The sequence below is a fragment of the Hyposmocoma kahamanoa genome, unplaced genomic scaffold (assembly GCF_003589595.1).
Source record: "Hyposmocoma kahamanoa isolate Upper Pololo Valley unplaced genomic scaffold, ASM358959v1 93, whole genome shotgun sequence".
NCBI lineage: Eukaryota > Metazoa > Arthropoda > Insecta > Lepidoptera > Cosmopterigidae > Hyposmocoma > Hyposmocoma kahamanoa.
Window position 1 is genome coordinate 11,277,543 of NW_020654810.1, and position 26,439 is coordinate 11,303,981.

The 26,439-nt window shown below is 39.5% G+C and overlaps 4 protein-coding genes across 4 annotated transcripts in view; 2 read left to right on the top strand and 2 right to left on the bottom strand.

Moving 5' to 3' along the window:
* Positions 1-17,281, top strand: part of LOC113237039 — a 26,177-nt gene extending 8,896 nt beyond the window's left edge. The window contains exon 2 of the mRNA XM_026473280.1: positions 17,040-17,281. The gene's annotated coding sequence lies outside the window, so the exon portion shown is untranslated. The remainder of the gene's footprint in view (positions 1-17,039) is intronic.
* LOC113237037 (25S rRNA (cytosine-C(5))-methyltransferase nop2) lies at positions 2,730-8,088 on the bottom strand. The gene is made up of 6 exons (XM_026473279.1): positions 7,862-8,088; positions 7,209-7,400; positions 6,475-6,644; positions 3,861-5,225; positions 3,571-3,755; positions 2,730-3,271 (listed from the first exon to the last, which is right to left on the bottom strand). Exons 1-6 carry the CDS (start codon positions 7,959-7,961, stop codon positions 2,731-2,733), a joined length of 2,553 nt encoding a protein of 850 aa, XP_026329064.1. The 5' UTR covers positions 7,962-8,088; the 3' UTR covers position 2,730.
* A 670-nt stretch (positions 17,282-17,951) lies between the features above and the next one.
* Positions 17,952-20,812, top strand: LOC113237040 (coenzyme Q-binding protein COQ10 homolog A, mitochondrial). The gene is made up of 3 exons (XM_026473281.1): positions 17,952-18,411; positions 18,539-18,673; positions 19,951-20,812. Exons 1-3 carry the CDS (start codon positions 18,344-18,346, stop codon positions 20,417-20,419), a joined length of 672 nt encoding a protein of 223 aa, XP_026329066.1. The 5' UTR covers positions 17,952-18,343; the 3' UTR covers positions 20,420-20,812.
* LOC113237041 (peptidyl-prolyl cis-trans isomerase H) lies at positions 20,609-21,836 on the bottom strand. Its single transcript, XM_026473282.1, has 3 exons — positions 21,430-21,836; positions 21,098-21,274; positions 20,609-20,902 (listed from the first exon to the last, which is right to left on the bottom strand). The coding sequence occupies exons 1-3, from the start codon at positions 21,511-21,513 to the stop codon at positions 20,609-20,611; spliced, it is 555 nt and encodes a 184-aa protein (XP_026329067.1). The 5' UTR covers positions 21,514-21,836.
* Positions 21,837-26,439: the final 4,603 nt, after the last annotated feature.

Genomic DNA, 26,439 nt, shown 5'->3' on the forward strand with positions numbered 1-26,439 from the left:
AATACTCTTAAACGTACTTGATCCCTAGACACTTTTGATGTGTGTATATTAACAGAATTTATTTCTTTTTAAATTTGAAACTACGACCAATCCAATCATTATCAAGACTTCAGTGTTTCAATTTATGAATGTCTGAGTTGAACTGCCTCCGTAGCCGAACGGTTACCATGTTGATTTGCCACGCCGAGGTTCCGGGTTCTATACCCGGGCATATTTATATGGCCTACATTTTTCTCGTGATTTTGGGTGTTATGTGTGGTTGTCTGTGTGTGTCCACGGCACCTACCCACGATATTGGATTTCCCTAGTGCGGGGCTAAGAGTCGTATTCTAGAACTCTACTCAATGCTCAAGTCAGGATTTGAGTATGACTTAAAGCACTAGAAATCATACTCAAGTCCCTGCCATTAGGGTCGTATTTCCAGTGCTTGAAATCATACTCAAGTCTGCTCAAATCCTGACTTGAGCATTGAGTACAGTTCTGGAATACGACCCTGAGCGAATACAAAAAATTAAGTTAAAGTAAAAATATAATCCAGACAACAGATAAAAGGTATCATTTAATATTATACTCGCTTTAGTTTGTCATCACCACGAAGGAGTTGTCGTGTAGACCATTTTGTCCAAACCACTAGGTATACGGTGCTCCTTTTCGACAGATGGCCTATACGTAGAACTTATTACACCAGAGTCTAGCATCATACTTTTCTCGTCAGTTATGGAGTATAGCAGAAAATAGCTTAAAACAGACCGCAGTGGAGTCTTCTAATTTCGGTGGTCAAGACCAGCTTTGCGACAGAGCGTAGAATATCCACAAAGATTTAAAATACTTATAAGTTTCCGAAATGAATAAGAAAAAAATACTATAAATGGTCAGAAATTAATTTATTGTTTCTCAAAATATTCTCCCTTGGCGTTAATGCACTTATTAATACAAATGAACCAATTTTGAAAACATTTATGCCACTCCTCCGTGACAATCTCAGAAACATATTGTTCATATTCTTCGACAGCTTCTTTAGGTGATGAAAATCGTTGACCGCGTAACTGGTTCTTAATTTTTGAAAGTAAATAAAAGTCACAAGGTGCCAGGTCCCGACCTGGCACCTTGTGACTGTACGCGGGATGGCTCATAAGGTCAACGTTGTTCACCTTCAAAAATTAATTTGTCTGTCTGGCCGAGTGAGAACTGGCATTATCGTGGTGCAAGAGGATACAGAGTTTGTCAATAACTTCCGGCAAACAAATGGTCGTGTACCAATCACTATTCACGGAACAACGATTCTCTAAGCAACAGTAACCACGTGTCCAGTTTTATTTAAAAAAGAAGCAATCATCCGCTTAGAGGCACTTTGTACGGGATCGTAACTATAAATCCATGTGTCGTCACCTGTTACTATGTCCCACACCAAATTTGATGCCCCTTCGTTAAATCTGGTAAGCATGGCATTGCACCAAGTGACGCGATCCGTTTTTTGAGCCTCAGTTAAATTGTGTGGGATCCACTGAGAGCACAGCTTTTTCACACCCAAATGTTTGTGTAATATTGATTGTAATTGACTCATGCATATGCCTATCTGTTTTGATCAAACAGCGCACAGCATCGATGTTTTTGTTGTTCACAGCAGTGAACAGGCGATCATCATGAAATTCGTCACTGAGATTCACACGACCGCGTTTGAATTCTGCAAACCAGCTACAAATAGTCGGTATGCATGGTGCTTCATCGCCAAAATCAGTTTGAAACCGAGCGAAGCTCCGCTGAGCTGTTAAATTACACTAATGCTCGTATTCCAGAACTCTACTCAATGCTCAAGTCAGGATTTGAACAGACTTGAGTATGATTTCAAGCACTGGAAATACGACCCTAATGGCAAGGCCTTGAGTATGATTTTCAGTGCTCACTGCAATGCTCAAGTCCTGACTTGAGTATTGAGTAGAGTTCTGGAATACGACACTTAAAGTCGTAGAAAATCATATTACGAAAATTTTCACGAGTTAAATCCATGATGATGTAGACAATCAATTTCTAAAATGACGCCACAATGTAAAAACAAGGGACGGTCAGATGAATCAAACTGTAGGAAATGAAACTATTTTTCCGGATTTAAGTCGCGTATATTTGTTTTTTCAAACAAACCGACGTTTCGGGCCCTTTACAGCTCCCATGGTCACGGTTGACTGATCACGGTTTGATGAATCAAACTGTATTCTACAGCCAAAGAGTTCCATTTTCAAATATTGTAATTACTTTTTAAATATTGTTTATAAGTGGCCAGTTCCGGAAACTTATAGTGCGCCCTATTTACATAGTCACTTGTCAACACTTTTCAACATTGTCTTCATACAACATGTTTTATTTGGACTCGTAACTGACGAAAAAGCATGACCGACATCCCATGCACGACACGTGTCTCACGTTGGCAAGAGGAGTCAACCCTGACTACATTGATTTTGGAATTTTAAAGCATTAATTTATTCTACGCAAAACACGAACTTGGTAGTCAAAAGTGCCACTACCTCACTATTCCAAGGTCCAAAAGTAATTAGCCAGGCTTAGGTTTGTTTATATGTTTGGCCCTTTTTAATAAATAACCGTCACAATAAAACTTCATATAATTTCAGTACACACTCTCCATAACTGTTCCTACTAATCCTATAAATATAATGCTACAACAAAAACAATAGTTTAAAAGTAATCATTTTATTAACATGAAGCACAGCTTACTCGTCATTTCTGTTGGAATTTCTTTTTCGTCTTATTTCCTATACCTTGTTTGTTTACTTGGTGTTTACCTTTATTTAACTGACCAATTTGTTTTCTCTGTTTAATTTTATTTTTAAGTTTCTTTGATGCTGTGAGCTCTACTGTCTCTGTAATTTTATCTTCATTCTTAGTTATTTGTTTATGTGGATTGTCTTTAGATTTATTTTTCTTTTTATCTTTTTTCTTTTTATTAGGACTCTGATTTTTAGCAGTAGTTTCAACTGTTGGTGTCAGTATATTATGTTTCATTGGAGAAGATACATAATGTTTTTCTTTTGTATTCAAATGAATATTATCACCTGTTGATGTAGGTGCTCCTGAATTAGGTTTCTGTTTATTCTTTTTATTTTTAGTATTTAACGATGGTGCTTTCTGTTTAGCTGCATTTACAGTGTTCACAACAACATTGTCACTTTTCATACCTTTGTTTTTATTCTTCTTGCTTTTATTTTTCTTCGGCAACATTGTGTTCTCAGTGGTAAATGGACTTTGGGTAGATGTTTCCCTAAAATCAATTAATGGTTATTAGGTTACATACTGCTTTGAAATTATGGATGGATCATAAAATACTCTGTATGCAATGCTATAATCAGAAATAGAAGGTAATTATTTGGTATGGTTTAGGATCAAGTCACACTCACCAATGAACATCAAGTTTGTCCATACATAGCACGATTAGTATGGGATGCCGCTCGCAACTTGAGAGCGAAAGGCAACATATAATAAAAAGAGCCCCTCACACTAATGTGTGAAATTGCAACTACGTTATACCATAAAAATACGTACATCAAAAGATACACTTACTTATTTTGTTCTCCTTTGTTCTTCTTATTCATTGGTGCTGATTTATTTGCTTCGGCGGACCGCTTCATAGGCACTTGTTTCTTCACATCGTTTTGTTTTTTCTCCTGTGGGTCTGCATCACCGTTAACTTTGCCTTCTTCGTTCTCTTCCACTTCTTCGTCTTCCTCTTCTTTCACTGGCTCAGGCTGAAACAATAACGTAATATTTATGTATCATTATAGTACCACATTCCCATACTACTTGAACACAGTTAAAGAAAACACTATAATAAACAGACAGCTTAAACTTACAATAACATTCGAGAATTTCTTCAGCTTTGCCACAAAAAATCCATCCATGTTATGTGTATGTGGGTAGAATCTTCTCGTCAACTTCAATGACGGGTGAAACCTGTGGTGTCTATATTTGACAAACCCTTCCGTACCAAAGTCTAGTCCAGTAGGCATCAGTTTTACATTCCTCCTCTTCAGAGCATAGTTGACTACCCATTCATTTTCCTCGGGTAATATGGAGCAAGTAGAATACACAATATACCCTCCAGTGCTCGACTTGGCATTACAACAATCTATAGCAGCTAATAAAAGTTGTCTTTGCAGATTAAAACATCTTTGAATATCTTTCTGGTCTTTAGTAGTTTTCACACTAGGGTCCTTTGCTATCACACCAGTACCAGTGCAAGGAGCGTCAAGCAAAACTCTATCAAATCCTTTAATTACATCAGGGAACTGCCGACCATCATAGTTACAAATTACTGCATTTACTACACCTAACCTGTGGAAGTTACCAACAATTGCCTTAGTTCGCTCTTTGTTAGCGTCATTAGCAAATAATGAGCCCGTATTTTTCATAATCGCCGCAATATGAGATGCTTTTCCACCAGGTGCAGCACACATGTCAAGTATCCTTTCATTTTCTTGTGGAGCTAAAGCCATAACTGGTAAGAAACTGGAAGCACCCTGTAATATGTAATGACCAGCCAAATATTCTGGTGTCGCACCAACTGGAACTGTAGAACTATACACCACCAGCCCCACTTTGCTCCACTTGCCAACAGGGTCTAAGTTAACACCTCTGTTGATCAGTGCCTGGGCCAGTTCCCGCCGCCGAGTTTTTAAAGTATTAGTTCTGATTGTGACTGGCCTAGCAACTTCACTAGCTTCCAAAAATTCCACTAATTCTTGAACTGGGAAAATCTGCATTAACACTTCCATGAGAAATTCGTTATAACTGTAGTAAGTGCACAGGTCTTTAAGCAACAGCTCTGTATACTCACATCGTGATCGCCCATCTGCTTTAAGGCGGTTGAAATCACCTAAGACTGTTACAACATCTTTTATTCTTTGATGGACTTCCTGCAAACTAGCTGGGTTTAGTAATTCCTCTTCACTTGGGAAAGCAAAAACATCTTGCTTGGAAATGTTTAACTGCATTTCTTCATCTGCAAGCTTTTTATCCATTTTCCGTTTCTCTTTAAGTTTTAAGTTGGCTTTTTCAATAGGCAACATGTCATTATCGACGTCATCGCTGTCACTCCCTTTATCTCCTAAGCTGGAATCTGAGTCATATTCCAGCTTAGTAGCTGCTCCTTCATCTTCTGAGGTAACATCTCCATTCTCCTGGTCTGAATCTTGAAATAAGTCATCTAGGGTACCAACCTGAAAGCAGCAACAGTCACAATAATTGATGAGGCAAACTAAATTTAAACTTTACATATCGAAATCATGAATGAAATATAGGAACGCATTTTACAAAAAAAATTGCTATACATAATTATTTTTTCTTGGAAACATAATTTTTTAATTCTAATCAATTCACAATCAACAGACCCTATCATTTTTCAGTTTGTGATGTTTCTGAGTAATCAGTGTTTTTGTATATTATCTGTATAATCCTTCTGAGGTACCAATAAAAAAAAAAAATTAATTCATCTATCTAAGTAAATAAGGAGATGTACGGGTGTTCCAATTCCTAATATAATATTAATGATATTTATTGCATAACTAATTTTCATCATGCATTTAAAATGTCAACATGGTGTACAGTACTATAACTATTGTATGTATTGTATAGTATGAATCATACTTAGATGCCCAAAATGTAAACAAAGAAATGTCATGTCATAATCAAAGTGTGAATGCAGGTGTGCTAAGCCTTTTATTTTTAATGGAATTGAAAAAAAAGGAAGTTCTTATTTTCTACAAATTTAATTACCTATTACAAAATTTTAACAATACAAAAACTTTAACAACAACACACAATAATTTAACAAACGAACATGACTAATGGCAGCACAAATAATATTTTTGATTGCTATTGTGTTACCAGTGTCATAAAATTATTTACTACCTTAAATACAGTTTTTTATTATAGAGAGAGATTATAATTTGTTAATGTATTAAACGAAATTAAGAAAAACTATATAAGTGTGAATTCAGATTACAGCTTGAAAAGAGTTTTAATCGTTTATTACCATCTAAAGTAGAAAACTGGCATTTAAAATATCTTTTTGCTCGGTTATTCTCTTTGTTTACATTTTGGTCATTGAATTAGATTCCCACTATAATTAAGTACATATTAAATATTATATAGAGTTGTCATTACCCCAGTAGCTAATTATTAGTACATTATTGCAGAGGACGGGAAGTAAGGGATTGCCTCACTGGTGCTCGGCCTTGTATTAACACGAGTCAAGCAGTCCCTGTTCCCACCAAGGCATATAGTTTATAGTGCTTTTCTCAAACAAAGTGAGGGAATAATAAAACAACTAAAGAGAGCAATTTGTAACTTGAGAAAAAACTATTTACAGTTCTATTTTCAAAACTTACAAAATAAAGCAAGTAGAAAAAAGGTTCTGCTACAAGTGTTTTCTAAAGTTTCAAGTTAAGTTTTAAAACATTGATTTACCTTATATTTTTCACTGCCTTTTCTACCTTTCTTCTGGCCACTCTCATTACCACTTTCCAGCTCCTCTGAGTCTTCATCATGGCCACTGCCACTTTCACTCACTGGCTCTGGATGTTTGAATTTACCCTTTACTTTTGGCTTCAACCATTCACTGTTATCATCTGTGAATCCTGAAATATTCAATGTTATGTATATAGAAGTTTTCATAGAATTGATATAAGATGAAATAAAATTTTCAGTGTAACTTCAAACTAATAAACTATTCTTTAAATAAAATGACTTGAGTCATTCATGGTTTCTGGCAATACATTTAATACAACAAAAACCTAAATACTTATATAACGCACAGCTGGCCGTTGCAAAAGACAGTGTACCGAGACTAAACATGGTTAGAGACTGTAGTAATATAGTATAGATATAAATAAAACTGGAATTTTAAAGCTTTTCAGATAAAATAAAACAAATGTACCTCATCGGATAATTTTGAAAACTGCGTGACTCCATTTTTGGATGAAATCCCTTTTAAACTCTTCAAGCGCAATATGGGGCCAATAAAGCTTAAAATATAATTTGTAGACCCTTTGTGAGATATAAAACAAAGGTGTAATCATGGATTGTCAAATAAATTATTTCTAGTAATTCTGTTTTTGAGCCTACGCAAAATTTCACATTACTGGAACTTATAAGGTTTAAGAATTTAGCTGGTCAGAGTAATTTTATTGCGTTGTAAATACCTTGCATAGTTTTCTCTTCCAATTCACTTTCACTATCTTCACTTACAACCTCTTGCTGTTCCTTAGCAACATTCTTTTTGGTTACTTTTAATGCCTTCCTCTTCTCTGCAAGTACCAGTTTTTTCTTGGCACGTCTAGCAACACGCTGCTTCTGTCGGTGACTTAGCTTCTTCTGGTCATTGTCTTCTTGCACTTAAAGTTGGGGTTAAAAACATTAACTTTAAATGTAGTCATATGTAGTTGTAATATTGTTACAAAACGATCCACTATGGTTAATATGTTCTTGAAAAACTTGGTAATCTTTATTACCGTTACTTACAGCGATTAGAATTTGGCAATTTGCTTTTTGCTAATGTTATACGAGTTTAACAAATAATGATTTCTAGATATGGTACCTTTAGTGAATAAAAAGCCTACTTTAAACAATGTGTCAATAATATAAACTTGTTGTCCCTGGATTTTTATCCAGAGTATATTGTGCATGTGTAGTGCTTGGCCAGGCTAATGACAATGGTGAAGAGTTGCTTTTTTGTACTTGCCGTCATTTATAGGTTATATTCTATTAAAAAATATAAGTCTTCATTGCGACATCCGACCATACAACAACTAAAATATAAAATACTTAAAAAGTGTTACACGTGATAAATACTCACAAAGAGATTTTGGAAAAATTGGATCAGGTTGTTTGCGAGCTTTTCTCCCGGGTCCTTTTTTCACTTTATTGGTTTCGTCAAATTTTGCCTTGCGGCCCATGTTAATGACTTATTTTGTACTTTTGGTACAGAACCGTTTGACGTAAAATTTTACACTAAATACAGAAATTACCCGCTCGTTTGCCCAAAAACACACTAAATCGCACGTGTTTTCTTGAAACGCATGAGACCGAGAGAGATCTTTGACATTTTGACATTGACACTGACAGCTATCTGATTAATGTGACGTGCACACCGTAGACTATTTTCCATCCTCTAAGCGTCCACACGCACCCTAAAGCCTTATACCCACTCACGTACTACGCTACGCTACGAGCGGGTAGATCCACACGTCGAAATCGCAAACAGACGCTAGACGCTAAACCAAGCACTGTTAAAGGTATGGGCGGACGGAGCCAACAGATCTACCCGCGAAGCGCGCGCGCTGCAACTCAATCTTGATGTGCCCTGTATCTCTTGAATGAATCAAGAAAATGTTATACATTAGTAATATTTGCATAAATTTATTGCATTATTTTTTTTTTTTTTAAATTTTTTTTTAACGCACACACTCAACATAGCCCCGCACTAGGGAAACCCTGTGTCGCGGGTGCCATGGACACACACATAGACAACCACAAATTACACCCAAGCTCACGAGAGAAATAATTGTAGGCCATACAACTATTTTTCCCGGCCCGGGAATCGAACCTGGGACCTCTGCGTGGCAGTCCGGCATGGTAACCGTTCGGCCACGGAGGCAGTTAATTAATTAATAGTTGAATTTTCATGCAAATGACTGTGTTTTTTCACAATGTAACCTTGATGTAGCCTGAAGTATGATTGTGTATGAAGTAAGTATGGAAAATAAACATAAACATCGTTGTTAGAAAAAAATATATATACATGTACATGTTATACATCATGTGTAACATTATATGGATGGCTTTTTTCTCAACGTCCCGTACTAGAATGGGGTGAGTTGGGATAGCGGGGTGACAAGGGACATCACAGGGATATCATTATTACTAGACTCGAGCACGCGGCCTCGTCTGCGTGGATTTCGACTATATCGCGCTCCCTAAAGAACTTCTGTTTATTTTTATGTAATTTCTTTTATTGATATGGTTTATTTTTGTGTGACTATTTAAAAATATTTTTATTTATTTTAACTTAGTTCTCAAAGAAGAAATGTTTTAAGTTTTGTATTTTGTTTTTGTCATAATAATGTGTGTTTACGTAATAATGTATGTTTCATAACATGTGTGTTTTTGTCTGATTAGTAAGTGTTACATTGTACTGAGTACAATGCATATTAAATAAACAGTAGAGCTCCTTGTGAAAGAGTTCGTCTAGAGAAGTACTGCCACCTTACCTATTTCTGCCGCCAAGCAGTAATGTTAGCATTACTGTGTTCCGGTTTGGAAGGGCTTACCCTTAGGCGTTGGTAAAATTACAGGCACATGGGACTTGTCAACTTATGTCTCAGGGTGACGGGCGCAGTGGCAGTGCCGCTCAGATCTTTGCGATTTGAAGCTGTGAGTGACACTGCAACTGTCATGGACAGACGTGTAGCTTACTATCAGACGCACGACTTGTTCGTCCTCTCTCTCTCTCTCTCATCTGAGCGTTGTCCCGGTTGCGTCCTCAGCAGTGTTGCTGCGGAGCCCGGGGTCCGCTTTCCTGCTTTTTCTCCTCCACTTTGTACGGTCTTCGGCATCCTTAGTGGTGAGACCATTGGCACGCATATCACCCTTGGCGACGTCAAGCCAGCACTTCTTGGGTCTGCCCCTTCTACCGGGGCCCGGCGGAGGTGGCATAGCCAGACATTTGTTTCCCATGTAGCATGCCGGTTTCCGTAAGATGTGGCCGTACCAACGTAGGCGGCTTTCTTGCAGTTTATCTGCAATGTCACGGACGTGAAGGCTGCCGCGGATGCGGGAGTTTCTGACACGGGGGATATAGTCGAAGGCCTTCTGCATGTCAAGAAACATGAAATGCAGAGGCGTATTCTTCAATCTGTATTCTCCATGATGACCCTTAGGGCAAAAACAGGATCCATGGTCCCAAGACCAGGCCGAAACCCATATTGACCCTCCGAGACAGCACTGTCCTGTCGGATCCGAGAGTCTATTATACACTCGAAGAGCTTCATGGTGAGAGACATAACTTTTATGCCCCGATAATCGCCACACTCCTGCACCGATCCCTTCCCTTTGAAGACTGGAGTGATAATACTCAGTCTCCATTGGTTAGGGATTTTACCGGTAAGGAGCACGCGATTAAAGAGGCCCGTAAGGATGCTCACGGGGACCCATTGCCTTCCAGGCCTCGATGGGAACCCCATCGGCTCCGACAGCTTTCCGATTCTTCATGCGACGAAGAGCTAAGTGGACTTCCTCAGGCGTTGTCGGTCGCACTAGTCCCTGATTCGGAGGGAGGACCGGTGGCTGCACCTCTCTGTGCTGCTGATTCAGCAGCTCGCGGAAATATGAGCGCCATCTCTCCTTCACCGCGTCGACCTCGCATATAAGGTTGCCATGAGGGTCTTTAATGCAGCGACACTTGGAAATATCTTGTGCCGCTAAGACCCTCGAACGTGCCAGCTTAAAGATAACCTTCTGCCCCTTAGACGATTCCAACTTGTCGTACAACGGCTGCAAGTAGTCCCGTCTAGCTCTGGCTACAGCTTTCTTAGCGGCACGTTTGGCATCCCTATATGCATCGCGGTCTTCAGAAGATCCGGACGTTTGCCACGTTTTGAAGAGGGCTTTCTTCACCCTCACCTCCCTCTGGACTGTGTCGTTCCACCACCAAGTTTCTTTGTCACATTTGCGACCACCCTTGGACAAGCCCAGCACCGCTTTCGCCGCCTCAGATATGGCAGCATGAATGTTGTCCCAGTGGTTCTGGACTAGATCACCTTCAGTGTCGGCGCATTTATCGCCGATCGCTGAGATGAACTCCTGAGACGTGGTACTATCAAGCCGCCACCATCTCATTTGGCGTCGGCAGCGCTCAGCGGGCTTGTCGGCCGGCTTTACGCAGAGATCCATGACAAGAAGACGGTGTTGCGCAGTGAGACTCTCACCTGGTATGACCTTGCAGTTGGCCACTTTGCTGATATGGTGTCTCCTGGTGAGTAGGAAATGGATTTGGGTGGCGTGTCCGCCGCTCCTGTAGGTGATTAAATGCTCGGGGTTCTTTTTAAAGAACGTGTTCACGATGGCGAGGTCGGCCGCCGCACACGTTGTGAGGATGTCTCCTCCCTCCGCGTTGCGACTGCCGTACCCGTAGCCACCGTGGACCCGCTCGAACCCTTCGCACGCCTCACCCACATGACCGTTCAGGTCGCCACCCAAGACGACTGCCTGCGACAAAGGAATGGCACTCGGCACTTCCCCGAATTGATCCTTGTTCGTCTTGTTCGTCCCGTCACTTGAAATTATAAAAAAATGTAACACTTGCAAGATTAAGAAGTGCTACATATTAATAAGTGACTGTACAAACTTTTCATGTTATATTGTTACTAAGCTGCACATAATTTAAAATATTACAATATAATAATTCCATTTCATCATTTTTAAATGCTACTTTCCTATTGAAATGTAAACCACAAAATACTTACATAGAAAAGTAACATTCCTAGCAAATACGAAATGAAACTATTTTTCCGGATTTAAATCGCGTATATTTGTTTTTTCAAACAAACCGACGTTTTGGGCCCTTTACAGGTCCCATGGTCACGGTTGACTGAGATGGTACAGTCTTCAACCAGTTATGTCTAATATTGATGCAAACCACCCTATTTTTTCACTATAGTTACAATAGTTATTAATTAAATACCTTATTTTTAATTTTACAAAGAAAACATTCCAATTTACGCTATATTAAGTTTTACAAATTATTTTATTGAATGAATTTTTATTAAGTTCAATTTGTTATTAATTATTAATAGAAATTAGAATAAACTAAATCATATTAATTAGTACTGTGTCTTATGTCTGTTTGGGATTTTTCATTAGAGGAAATATTGGATTCCAAACTGGTGGTACGGAGAAACCATCTTCCCTGTTGAAATTTGGATGTTTTTTAATTTCAATGGCCTCTCGCAGCATCCTGGGTAGATAACGGACTTCTTTTGCAAGAACCTGGGGTTTGTCAAACTTCATTGAATGTGTAGGTTTATCCATGACATGCTCGCAGACTGCAGACTTGTTTACGCGAAGGTGTTTGACATCAGCTATATGTTCTTTGACGCGGGTACAAATACTTCGCTTTGTTTGTCCAATGTAAGAGAGACCGCACTCACAGTCAAGCTTGTAAACTCCTGCATCCTGTAAGGGGATGTTACATTTCACGGGTCTCAGGAACTGAGAAATCATCCTTAGGGGCTTGAAATAGGTCTTGATACGTACTTACACCACGACGCCGCCCGGCCGCCTTAGCTTGCGCCAAGGCTCCCGCGTCAACGGAGGGACAAGTCAGTTGTCCTCCGAGCCGCCCCCTGACGAGTGAGGCCGTGCAATGCAGGCTCCGGAGTCCCTGTCCAAAGCCCGCTGGCCTCACTACGGGATCAGGCAAGCAGCGAAATGCCTTCTGCTTCTCCCCGTACGTCTGCGCCGAGCGGGAGCGAGGACGCAGCGGACGCGCACATAACCTCTCCGCAAAAGGAGGCCACCGCCTCCCAGGACTCCTCGAGACCGAGCATGGCGGCAACCACGCTCAGCAGCGAGAGGTCCTGCCCTATTGTCCCCGTCAGGGTACGGCGCTGCTCATTCCAACGGCTGCACACCTCTAGGGTGCGCTGCGCGGTGCCATCCGCAGCGCCGCACTCCTGGCACGACGGGGACGGTTCCCTCCTCGCTACCTTGTGTAGGTAGTGACCGAAGCAGCCATGCCCGATCAGCACCTGCACAAGGTGGTACGAGAGTGGCGACGGATCGCCCCTATGGTACGAGCTCCATAGGGGGGATCCGCCAAGCCCTCTTTCCACCGGTCCCGCATGCGCTGCGCCGCGAGGCGGCGTTGACGCTCGACCTCAGGGAGCAGGGCGCTCGCCTCAGTCCCCCATTCCCCGCTGGTAGGCGTGGATCTCCGCCAGGACCTCGACTTCAACGTCTCACGGCGGAGTACCGGCGAGGACGCATGCGGCAGCGCAGGCCACCGTCATGTACGCCCTCAACATTCGCAGGGCGACCACCCTCTGAGGCCACCTTAGCAGCGATTTCGTTGCCGCTGCTAAGGTCCCACTCCAAATGGGAGCCCCGTATAAGGCCACCCTTCTACATGGGGCTCTCGGCCTCCCGAGATTGGGCAGGAGCCGACCCAACGCCGATACGGCGCCCACTATTCGGAGAGCAAGTTGCCGGAAATGCTCCCCGAAGTTCCATCGCCGGTCCAGGACAAGGCCCAGGTTGCATCTGGGACCTGACCGGGACCGATACTCCCGCGATGGAAATGTGGGCGCCTGCCGGCACCACCCAACCTCTGCCTCTCCCGCCGAAGACGGCCACGTCTGTCTTCGGCACGGCGACCTCCAGCCCCAGCAGTTGCATTCGGCGGACCACCATGTCCGCCGCTATTGAGGCTTTTCGGGCCGCCTCCTGGAAGGTGGTCGCGATGACCGCCGTCCGGGGGAGAAGCGCGCCTCTCAGCATCCAATCGTACCCCAGGTTACACAGTAGTGGTCCTATCATGGACCCCTGGGGTACTCCGCACCTCATTGGGCGCCCGGCGCGCCTCCCTTCCCTCGCCTGGAAGAGTACCAACCTGTCTTCCAGGTAGTGCTCCACCAGACGACTGAGATATCTGGGGATCTCGTGATACCTCAGCGCCTCCCTGATAACGGCAACGGGGAGAGTGCGAAGGCGTTGGCTATATCCAGAGACACAGCCACTACACCCTCCCTCTCGCCGTTAGCATCCTCCAAGATGTGCCGCAGCGACTCCAGGGCGTCCAAGGTGGAGAGTCCAGCCCTGAACCTGTACGGCCGCTGGGACACATGTCTGGGCCTGTCCCCCTCAGACTGGAGGCGATCCGTATGTATTTATGATCGTAGAGGGTCTCCTCGTCCTCTAGGACCTGCCAACCGGATACTCGCACCGCTAGTGAGGGGGTCGCAAACGTGACGTCCACCACATTGACCCCCCATTTCGCCGAACGAACGTGTTGGCATGGCCCCGGTTGAGGATGGCTAGCCCTAAGGCTGCCGCCCTAATTCTCCAACTCTGGCCCCCTGGCATTGCTGACCGGGGAACCCCACGCAGATCTCTTGGCGTTGAGGTCCCCCATCACCAACACCGGCGCCGGAGCAGCCCTCCACACCGCCCTCTCTAGGGTCTCCAGGAACGCCTGGAATTGGGCCATTTGGGGAGAAGTACCCCCAATTAGGGTGACTTCTCCCCACTTCGCTGCCAAGAGCCCTGACCCGCGCTCCTTCACCACTAGATGGGGGAGTTCCCGGCAGTCGACGTCACTATGGCCACCGTCTCCTCCCGATCCCCCGCCCAGTTTCCCCGTGGGTGGACAAAGTATGACTCCGCCACACCCGCCACCGCAACCCCCCACTCCGCCGTGACCTGGACCAATAGGTCTTGTGCCCTGGCGCAGTCGTTGAGGTTGCCCTGCAGTATTTTGTGGTGGAGTGCTGGCATCACTCGTCCATACCCTGTCCGGGGGTAATTTTACCCCCTGGCATAAATAACGCATTTGCATTTTGCTAACGGTCGAGATTTTGGCACCAAGTTGTTTTTTTTCTTTGAACAATGAGAATTACGCAGATTTTCAAACAAGCACAGTTGGCACAGCGTCTTGTTACACGGTTTGTTAGAAGACGTCGGTTCGAATTAGATATGAGCGCCGCGCCGTCGCGCCGCCGCCGCCGCGGTTTTCCTCGCGCCACCGCCTCCAACAAATGCAATCCGCTCGCCGTTCAGTTCGATCAGGCGCTCCGATCGTACGCACGTGCACGCTTTCGTATTGTGTATGTGAAAATGGCGCCGCCATAAAACGACTTTTCTAAGATAAAACTTTTTTTTTATAAAATGTAAGTTCGCATTTGACCTCTATCTCACCTGACGGAAAGTGACGATGAGATCGACGACGGATGAATGCCTATTCACTTTCGCCATGAAAAGGCCCAAGTTATAACGTTCAGGGAACAAGTCTGCAGGCAGAGAATCCCATTCCATAGCCGTTCGCCATATAAATGTGGAAGCGTAACGCTTCGTGCGAATCTTGGAATATCCACAACATAGAGGTGGAACCCAAGCCTACGCCTAGTCCCCCGGTGATGAAAGATGAAAACGGAATTAAATCGCGTAATTCTAACGCACACTCTCCGTGATGTATCCTGTAAAATACCGATAAGCTGGCAACTTTACGGCGGTGTCCAAGGCTTTGCAGTTTCGCCTCCACTAATTCCGAGTCACCTATAAGCTTCTTGGCACGGTTGTCAATTGAATCCAAGGTGGCCAGTTGGCAAATAGCAGAGCCATCCTAAAGGTGGCAGCAATACTCCATGCATGACCGGACTTGTGCTTGGTACAGCTGAAGCAATTGTCCCGGTGTGAAGTAACGCCTCACCCTAGAAAGAATCCCAAGCTTCTTTGCTGCATGTTTGGCCATGGATTCAATGTATCTGCCGAAGTGAAAATTGGACGATAGGTTCATTCCAAGTAGGTAGAGACAGTCAACATCGGTATGGATATATCAAGAAAAGTCGGAATCAGCTCAAAGGGACTCCGTTTTGTGGAGAATAGATACGGCAGCGTTTTGGTAGCGTTAAATTTTACAAGATTAGCATCGCCTCAATCGGAGACTGCCTTGAGTGTCAAATCCAAACGGCTAACCATGGAGTCTCGACGAGACTGGATTTCCACACCACTGACCCTTGCATTGTTCAAGTACCTATCTACAACTGTGTTGTCATCAGCATACGCAAAGGTACCTGGAATGAACATATCATTGTTCAGCAGACAAAGAGAGTTGCAGACAGTACGGAACCTTGAGGAATCTATCGCCATATGTTGGAAGAGTAGTCTTCTAAGACCACTCGAATCGAACATTCGCTCAAGAAATCCGAGATAAAATTGCAAAGGTCAGTGGGAAGCCCATAAGAGGGAAGCTTACTTAAAAGGCTTGCGTGCCAGACCCTGTCAAAGGCTTTAGAAATATCCAAAGACACTTCAAGTGCTTCATCTTGTTTTTCTATAGCCTCGCTGTCTATGTGACAGGCATTTACAAGAAGATCGCCCTTGTCGGAATCCGTACTGGCGATCACTGAGGAGGTCATTGTCTTCAAGGTACAACAGGAGACGGTTGTTGATTACATGTTCTATAATCTTGCAATGGAGTGTAGAAGTGACTGTGATAGGTCTATAGTTGACAGAGTTAGCTCTGTTTCCCTTTTTCGGCATAAGTTGCACGTTTGCAAGGTTCCACGACCTGGGAACTACACCAGTCTCAAGTGAGAGGCGGTACTGGAGTAGGCGTGTGAGAACAGGAGACAATTCAGGCGCACAGTTACGTAGGACTAGTGCTAGAATTCCATTTGGCCCGCTAGCTTTATTTACGTCTAGATTCCGCAGAGTTCTAAGTGCCTCTTTTTGGCGTATGCGAATTGGCGCCATAGTGCAGCCAGCCTGAGATAATTGCTAAGAGTGAGGCAAAACAGATTTGCCTTGGCTTCTGCAGTATAGGCCAGCGTGCTGTCCGGCCTCAGCAGAGGCGGCATAGATGGGCCACAAAAGTTAGTTAGTGACTTTAAATTCAAAGATGTTTTGTTTAAAAAAATAATTTGTCAATTTCTGGCGTCGCCATTATCACTAAGCATACACAATATGGAAATGTGCGCGTGCGTACGATCAGAGCCCCTGATCGAGCTAATAAAAATTTGATTACTACAGAAAATTCGTTATTTTATTTTTTCCTTTGAAAAAGTGTTTGTTTGTTTTTACAAAAACCGTTATAATTTTTAGTGTCCGATCTTTTTATTAATAATTATAACAACCTAGTGGAGCAATTCCATAAAAAATAATTGTATATTAATTTAATACAAATTTAATTACTGTCTAATTATTAAGGTACAAGTTTGTGTTATGCAAATATGGAGTCAAACGTCGACGCTTGGTTGCAGCCGAACTGGCTTCGCGCGTTACTTGAGCGCAGTGAGGTGTCAGACGCCGCACACTGTGATCCAGGCGCAATAATGCGAGTGTCGTCGACGCGTCGACGCGCGTCGCAAGGCGTTGTAGTTGAATAACAGGATGCGACGTAGTAGTGGCAACCCCAGTGGTAGTGACGGGTAGTTGTAAACGCCCATTATACAATATTTTAGATACGAATAAAGTAGTACCAAAGTTTTTAAAGAAAATTCGTACGCTCAAAGCCAAAAAGAATGCATTGTAAGCATTGACTTACAATTATATGGACGTCAGGTTCGCGCTAAAAAATGTCCGAACTTATAGGGTGTTAAAATCGTATACAGAGCGTCATTCACGCTTTAGTCGTCGTTTATTCGACTGACAGCGAAGCAAGCAAAATTAGACAGTACTTTGATGACATTACAAATTTAAATTCAACGTTTTAGCTTTTTCATATTCCTTTACATGTCACTACGTTTAAATAGGTTGACTTTTTTTTTTCGTGGTTTTCGTGATTTTTGTATTAGACCCGTCGTCCATTTATTTGTAAGTCAATTATTGTAAGCTATAAAGCGTTTTTATTTCAAATTAAAGTCAATCTCAAGAAAATTCATTACAACGATGAACATATTGCAATTTGGACATGGCAAGTTTTCAGCGCACTTGAAATGAATCGTTTCAAGTGACTTCGTCAGGCTAAATGATAAGTGAAATAAATTAAGGATAGGCTGTATTGCTGTATGCTATAGCCGTTAAAATTAAAACTACAGAAAAAAAATCTGTCTTGGTGCTCGGAATTTGTCATATAATTTAAATTAGGTATGGGTAGTATAGCTTTTTCTGAATTCATTATCGTATCGAAACTATATATCGATATTTGAAACTATATATTCATGGATGCAGCCGGCGCGCTGCGTTGATACATCCCTGTTACTGATATTCGTCAGTGAATATTTGATACGAAGCAATATCGGTATATAGTTTCGCTTATACGATTTCGTGCACTCGGTAATCGCTCGGCTTGATTCGGCATCGCTACATAAAATACGCGATGCGGAGCAATATCGATATACAGTTTCTAAAATACACGATATTGCCATAATATATAGATTCAATGACATATAGTCATCAATATACGATTTGTAACGCCCATCCCTCCCTATTCAAATTAAATTAGTACCTACTTTGTGAACGGATTCAACACGTCCTAAATCTAGAAATTAAATTCTTTTGTGACGATGTACTTCCCCTTCAATATTCAAGAAAGATAGGTTAGTCTAGTCACTAGAATAACGACATGAGCTCTGTGAAAAGTTTGGGTTTTTTAACTACAAGAATCCTTGTGCCACGACTGGATATCACAAAGTACGTAAATATTTTAACATACTTACTTTGATTACAAATGCCTATATAGTTTTCAAATGACCAATTTAAGATAAATGTAATAAAGAACATAATTCACTTTTGCGTGCTATAATTGTTCTTCGTATAGATTTCAGGGTCATTACGTAAATAGGCATAAAGATACTACTCAATGCCAATGTCACAATACAGAACAGAGACGCACATTTCTAAGTTTCCCAAAAGAAAATCGAACCAGAGTTTATGCTGGAAGACAACTGGTGGGGTAAGAACCACATAGTATATTTCATATTTAAGATCACATGCCATTTTAGACCCTAATTACCAATATTCTAAATAAAACTCCATAAATTTCATAGCTTTGTACTTTTATTACATTGTGCATCATTAACACATATATGTATATGTTAAACTGCTGACAAAAAAAAGGGTTTTGTTTAGGCTGTAATTGACTACATTGTGAACTTTCTCTAACATGCTGGGTTCATCCTGTTGGACGTTCATATTAGTAAGCGTGTCTTCTCTCAACTCAGTTACCACTGCCATGGCCATTATGGCTTTAACCTATCCACAAATTCATTTTCTGGCAGAGAAAATCCCTCCCTAGCTTTAGATACCATACCACGCCCTGCACATTGATGGTCACATTGACTGAATGTGTGTATACATTCAGTCTTATTAGACTGCAGGCGAGCTATTTTCGCTCGAAGACGGCTTTGATATTTGAATAAAGTTTTAAATTATTCATTACCAAACTTGTAAATTAATATATAACATAATTTTATTGTTACTATTTGTAATGGTCGTGAATTGAGCTATGTATGGCTGTTTATCATAATTTTCTGAAATATGAAACGAAGTTGTTTTCTCCATTTCTTTAGTGCAAAGCAATATATGTATAAAAAATGCAGATTTATTATACCAATATAATGAGTCGCCATAGCTAGTAGACAAGGATTCTCAAATTTTCAATTCATATTGCCGATAAATATAATGTAGGTAGGTATAGTTTCATATACCTTGGTTACCTTATATAAAATTACATGTCCAAAATATAGCATTTTAAGTGGTTTTAATATATTTTTGAAATAAATCTTCAATATTACTCTAGTTAGTGAATTGACGAAAAATATAATAGTATATAATAAAAATATATAATATATATAAAAATAAAAATATATAATAAAATAGTAATAGTAGGTAAATGATTCTCGCCTGTTGTATGGAGAGTCCGGGATGTGCTTCTGGTTTAATTAAATTTATGTGAAATTTTTATTGTAGGCATCACAGTGTGCTGAGCTCCATTATCCTTTTAATGTATCAAGTCACATTCATATTGACACCAATGATATAATTTGCATAATTTGTTCCTTGGCAGAAAATTCACTGAATTGTCAAAGGTTAACTCGAATTGGTTTAATCTAAATCCCGGTATAAAATAATTTAGACAAGTGTGACATAATAAACACATATCCTATAATGAAGTATTCATTGTTAGTTACAGATTAAACACTGAAATTAAAGAGCTTTATTTATTTGCAGGTATACAATGGAACAGATGTTTGAAGTGGTGTCTGATGTGGACAGTTACTATAAGTTTGTTCCATGGTGCAAGTTGTCTTTAGTAAAAGAAAGAGGGAAAGGTTTCCTAAAAGCAGATTTGGTGGTTGGATTCCCACCAATCAATGAAAGTTACACTTCCAAAGTGACTTTCATAAGACCACACCAGGTGAAAGCTGAATGCACAGAAGGCAAACTTTTCCACCATATGCTCACTCTTTGGAGATTCAGTCCTGGCCTTAAGAGGGAGCAGCAGTCATGTGTTGTAGATTTTCAAATAACATTTGAATTTCGCTCTACCTTCCATTCTCATATATCTAACTTGTTCTTTGATCAAGTAGCTCGACAAATGGAAAGCGCGTTTATAAGAGAAGCAGGTCGACGCAACGGTCCAGCCACAATGCAACCGAAGAATTTACTAGTTAATAATCAGGCACAGGCAAAAAGTTGACAAAAGTAAAATGGTTTAGCTCCAATTTATTACAGTTATCATACAGTATGTATTTGTATTGTGATAATTTTGTGTATGTTATTTATTGTTAATGAGTTATTTAATCCAATGAAAACTGCAGGGAAGCTGGGCTTCAGTGTTTATTTTAACAATTAGAAGAAAGTGTCAAGTATTATTACACATGTTTATTTACATTTGCCCACATTGTGATATTGTTACTGGTATTTTCGGTTTGTTGTTAGGGCCAGTTGGTACGTTTTCTATTTTCCTCATGACAAGTAGTCCATCAATAACTCTTCCGAACACTACATGCTTATTATCTAAAAAGTTGCACTTAGCACAGGTGATGAAAAACTGACAACCATTGGTGTCTTTGCCACTGTTGGCCATAGACAGCAGACCTGGTGAATCATGTTTTAATGTGAAATTTTCATCTGCAAATGTGCTGCCACCGTAGATGCTCATCACACCAGTCCCATCACCCTATAATATTAAAAAGAAAGTTATTAGTCCTAGGTACTTTGATAACAGAAAAGCATTAGCACTTGAATTAACTCTTAATTTGCAGTTACCACAGATTCATTCATTCACTTGCGGATTAAGAGTTAAAACTTTCATTGCACATTTTTAGATTTATAGTAAGTACTTTTGATTAACTGGTCTCATTTCTTTACTCACATTAACGAAATCTCCGCCTTGAATCATGAAATCCTTTATAACTCTGTGAAATGTTGCTCCCTTGTAACCTAATGGAACACCATCTCTTCTATATTCTCCAGTGCAGAATTCTCTAAAGTTCTCGCTAGTCTTTGGCACTGTGTCAGCAAACAACTCAAATATCATACGGCCTATTTCCTGAAAGCATAAAATTTACTTGCACTTACTGTGTACAGCAATGTATGTAAACAGTTAAGATAACATAACAACCGGCAAAACCCTGTACAAATTTTATAATAAGGGTACGTAGTTATCAAATATTTAGCCTAGAATTCACAAAACACTAAACTTACTGTGGTCCCTACAGTGATATCAAAGAAAACGACCGGGTTGTTTGGGTTCCTCAGCTGAGACTGTATTTGGTTCCAAGTAGGCATTCTACAGTTGAACACGAGCTCTTATATATTAATTAATTCAATGATTTGACAATCTATTGTCTCTAAAACTTTGCACCAAACTCTATAAAGCTGTAATTCGGCTATAGCAGTTGAAATCTGAAGGACAAGCACCAAAACGCAATCGTAAACATAAAATGATTTGTGAACATGAATACAAATATTATTTTTTTAATTTATTGCATGACCTGGAGACAAAGTCTTTCAGTCGAAACCATATTAACAAAACAAAGGCTTAGTATTAGAACAAATTCAAATTAAGTAACTACATGAAGTCCAAAGAAGGAAGAATTATCAAAAATTGGCAACTCAATCGAAATTGCATATGCCAAAGGCTGGGCGCCATAGTGCCAGGAAATAAGAAAAAAAAGTAACTTCGCGTAGCCCCTCGTATCTAGCTTCGCTTCCCCAATTCTTGATAATTCTTCCAATACTTTCTTCCTTCTTGAGATTTCAGGATATCATTGTCGCCGCAGTTGTTGTTGTTGCGGAACTTTGATGAGGGTTTTGGATATTAATAGGAATTTAAAAACATGGAAAGGAAATCTCGGAATAGAAATAAAAGCAAACGGAATTTTGGTACGGTGATTAACAAGATAGGGTAGGTACTATATTATAGGTAAATCTAAACAATGAAGGATGGAAATTATGAAATGGAAATGAGATGGTAATAGCTGAAAATAATGTTAAGTGGATAAATAATAATTTAAATTTTAATAACATTGTCCCTTATGAACTGAGGCAATGCATTATAAACAGTTTTTTTTTAATTTATTGCTGGCCATGGAAACAAAGACCTTCAGCCGAAAACATAAATTCGTTTAATTGTTTCTGTAAATATGGCCGCCACAAAGAGGATAGGCAAGTTGAGGCGGCGTGTTTGGATTGACTCGGGATTCCTTAGAACGCGTTTATTTCGCGTATTAATCTTCGATTAAGGCACAATAGCACTATCCTATTCCACTTTAAACTAGATTTCACAAAATAATTGAAAGTCAAAATAAAAACGACACTTTTCCCTCCAAAAGGCCCAGAGCCCATTATAAACAGTTATTCGCAGTGTTGCCACTGTAGTCAGTTTTTAGCTATATAGATTTATTCTGATTTACGAAATTATTAGGTACAAAACAAAATATATGATAGTTAAATCTTTTAGCTCTTTTAGTAAGAAAAGTAAAAAATTGGAAAAAATCAAAATAAAGCTTAACCTTCAATATTACAAGATGATAATGATTTGATTGATATTGATGATAATAATTTTTTCGATTTATGAATTGTAAAATTAAGAAAAATATGTATTTAAAAACGTAATCCCATAATTATGTATTTGTTCAGCCACCAGAATTAATTTCTTGGAATCTAGCAACTTTTTTACTTAAAGTTTAACTACTTCCTCCTTGGGCAACGTGGCAACACTACATAATCAAAAAGTTGACAACCAACGTGAGCTACTACAATTTCTTGAAAACAAGTCTCTATACACTATGTATACAGATGGTTCAAAGAGTGAAGATACTGCAACTTCGGCATTTTATGACCCACAGGTTAAATTATCTAAATGCTTCAAGATTAACAACTATTGTAGTATTTTTCACAGCGGAGTGTTATGCTATTTTCCAAGCATTACTTTATGTAAATATTCTCGAAGTTGTTAATATAATTATCTTTACTGATTCTCAAAGTGTATTGGCTGCACTCAATAACAAACAATATAATTATAATTTGTGTTATATAGTATATAATGTAAAACAATTGCTACATGACATGTATAGTAGAGGTAAAAATATAACATATAAGGCGGGTACCTTCACATTCTGGTATTACTGGGAATGAACAAGCTGATGGAGCTGCACGAAGAACAGCAGATGAAGAACATTCCTTTTGTTTGAAAGTACCTTACACTGACTTTCACGCCCAGTTTATGTTGTCACTGAATTCCTTATGGATAGAATATTGGAGGAAAGCGACTGAAATAAAAGCAAAGTGGTACACCAGCCTACAAATGAGCCCGCCCGCTCAACCTTGGTGGAATAAAACGAATCTAGACTCACGGAAGCAGATAACTGCCATCAATAGAATGAGATTTGGCCACTGAAGAATTCCTGCTCACCTAAAGAGATTGGGAATCCTTCAAAATGTTAAATGTCCTCATTGTACCGAAGAAACAATCGACTTAAAACATATTATTTTCACCTGTGTTCAATACCGTTTTCATCGTCTAATACTTGTGGCAGAAATCAAGGACCTTTGTGTAGACGACAGTGATATTCCAAAAAACGTTCAATCGTTACTGTCAAGTAAAAACTTGTTTATACCATTATGTAACTTTATATCTAACACTGTGAACGACATTTTAAAGGGTTTTAGTTTTACTTTCTAAGTGTTGTATTTTCGTTATGAAACTGATTATTTTGACTATTGGCTTAACGGGCAAAGTACCCAGAGCCGTGAAAACCAATTAAAAAAGTAGCTTTTTTTATTAATGGTTTTGACTTAGATACAAGTCCTTTGAGCCATGTCTTCCTTTAATTATCGGATACTCAGTAATATTCCATTGTAGTTCTAATCGATTGTTTTCTATTTCTGTTAAATAACTTAGTTCACTTATTCGGTTTTTTTACATAGTCTTTTAAGCGGCGGTAGTCAATATTTATGTTTTCACTTTCACATAGATCACATTATCTTTTATCACTTTGAACAAAAACTTTGAATTCGTGTTTAGTGGAATTTCCAGGATAAAGTCTTTTGTAATTTGGTTTCAGTTAACGAATATAGTTCTAACTTTCTTCATCGCTATTTCTTTTTTCGTTTTTTTTCTTCATAATATACTTAAAATAAAATAATAAATAAATAAATTAATAATCTGTGTAAAGACTGTAGTTGTAACTTCAAAAGCCTTTTTTTTTTTTTTTTTTGACGGGGGGGAATCTTTATGGATACCCCTGAGCCCAGGGAGACTCAGGGGTTATGTGGGGACTCTCCCTCCAGACTGGAGGGCCTACCCCACTAAAACCCCCCCGGGATTCCCTCTCGCCGGTTGAGTCGGCGCCGTGGGATCAATGAAGATTCACCACCATTTCCTTATTCGTCCCGCTTTAGATAAACCACAGAAGAGTATTTTATATATAAATAAGCTGCTAGCGATAATACGTAGGTACAAAATGGATTAGAGTAACGCGCGGGTCTTGTATTTTCTAGAACCATATGTATGAAACCGAAGAACTTATTTGAAATCCAAAACATCCAACCCACACAAAGTTAACGATGCATGGAACCGTATTAACATTATAAAATTTCCAGTCAATGAGTTGAAAGCGAAGAAGTTAATGGCAAATTTTCGTGCGTATCTTCGTAAGAAAAAAACAATCCATAATTTCGGGTATGGGTGGAAGATGTATGTATATGACCTATATGGTTCGTATATACCGCCATGGGGAAAATTTCTTGTGATCAGTGTATGGCTGCGAACGCACAATAGATAAAATGTAAACGTTCGTTAATTTTGGAATATATGTAATATATATAATAATATTAGATATATATAATATACATAATATTAGATATTCCAAAACCAAGTATCTACTTTGTGTTGTGTTCAAAAATATGTAGTAAGTAATCATGTCATGGATTTTTTTAAAGTTTACTTTTATTTCAGAAAAAAGTAAACAACCAGAGTTAAAAAATACACTCGGTGTTTTATAATATTTATCCATATTATTTATGTAAAAGTTATTACAAAGCATTTGCTTTATTTTAAACAACGTTTGTGATTTTATCATTATTATGTAACCACTTTTAAAACTACGGAATTTATTAGATTTTAGTCATTAGATTTTACTATTGAAATTGACCACGGATTTATATATTTCATAAACTGGATCGCGCACTTCGATATACCAATATTACAAACTTACATCTTATTGGGTTACGTTAAGGTTTATTTTAAATAAAAGAAAAACCGAGCTACGTGAGATAGCTCGAAGTAGTGGTCTGGTTCTTGTCTAACAAGTTGCCAAGGCTAAATAAAATCATCTTAGGTAGTGTTTAGTGTATTAACTTTTTTCATTTTGGTCATTGACCTACCAACTTTTGGTTAAATAAAATTAGCTTAAAGGTAATATGCTTTTACCATGGACCAATAACTCAAGAGGACTGCTAATCGTCATACAAGATAGCGTAGCCGGGTATTTAGTACCTATTGGTACACTAGATGTCGCGACGATTACCAAATAGCTATTTTGTAACGTTATTTTACATTGACACATTGAATTTTATCAAATCTGCTTCTAGTGATAACAAACACGTCAACTAGATGGCGCTATATTTTACCTCAAAATGGATATGCACCTGGAGTCGTATACAAATACATTGTAAAAAAAAAACAATCGCAACTCGCAACGTTTCCATCCTCTAAATAATAACTAGAACACTACTTTGTCTATTCTAATCATCGATACTTATATAGTATCGATGATTCTAATGCCATTTAGACATATTGATAGTTTAGCTTAAAATTATTCATATTTCAATGTTACTGGGTGTAAGAAGCGAGAAAAAACAATGGCTACGGTGATTTTAGGCTGAGAACACCGAACGTGCGAAATAATATTTTTTAATTTTATTTGTAATTCCAAGAAGTATGATATCGCATTAAATATCGCAGGTATTGCATTGGTCCCAAAGGGTCATATCGGAACGCCACACAGTGGGCCCAAATTGATAATTCTTGGACATAGGAATAACTTGTGGAGTATCGAGCAAATTTTTTTTATGTGATATATAATAACATTCCTAACAACTTTTATTCTTGTATGATTTCTTGAAAAGTTGATAGATTCAGAGAAAAAAAAATTTTTGTATGGACAAATATACATTTTATTTTTTATCTCAAAATATACGAAAATCTAA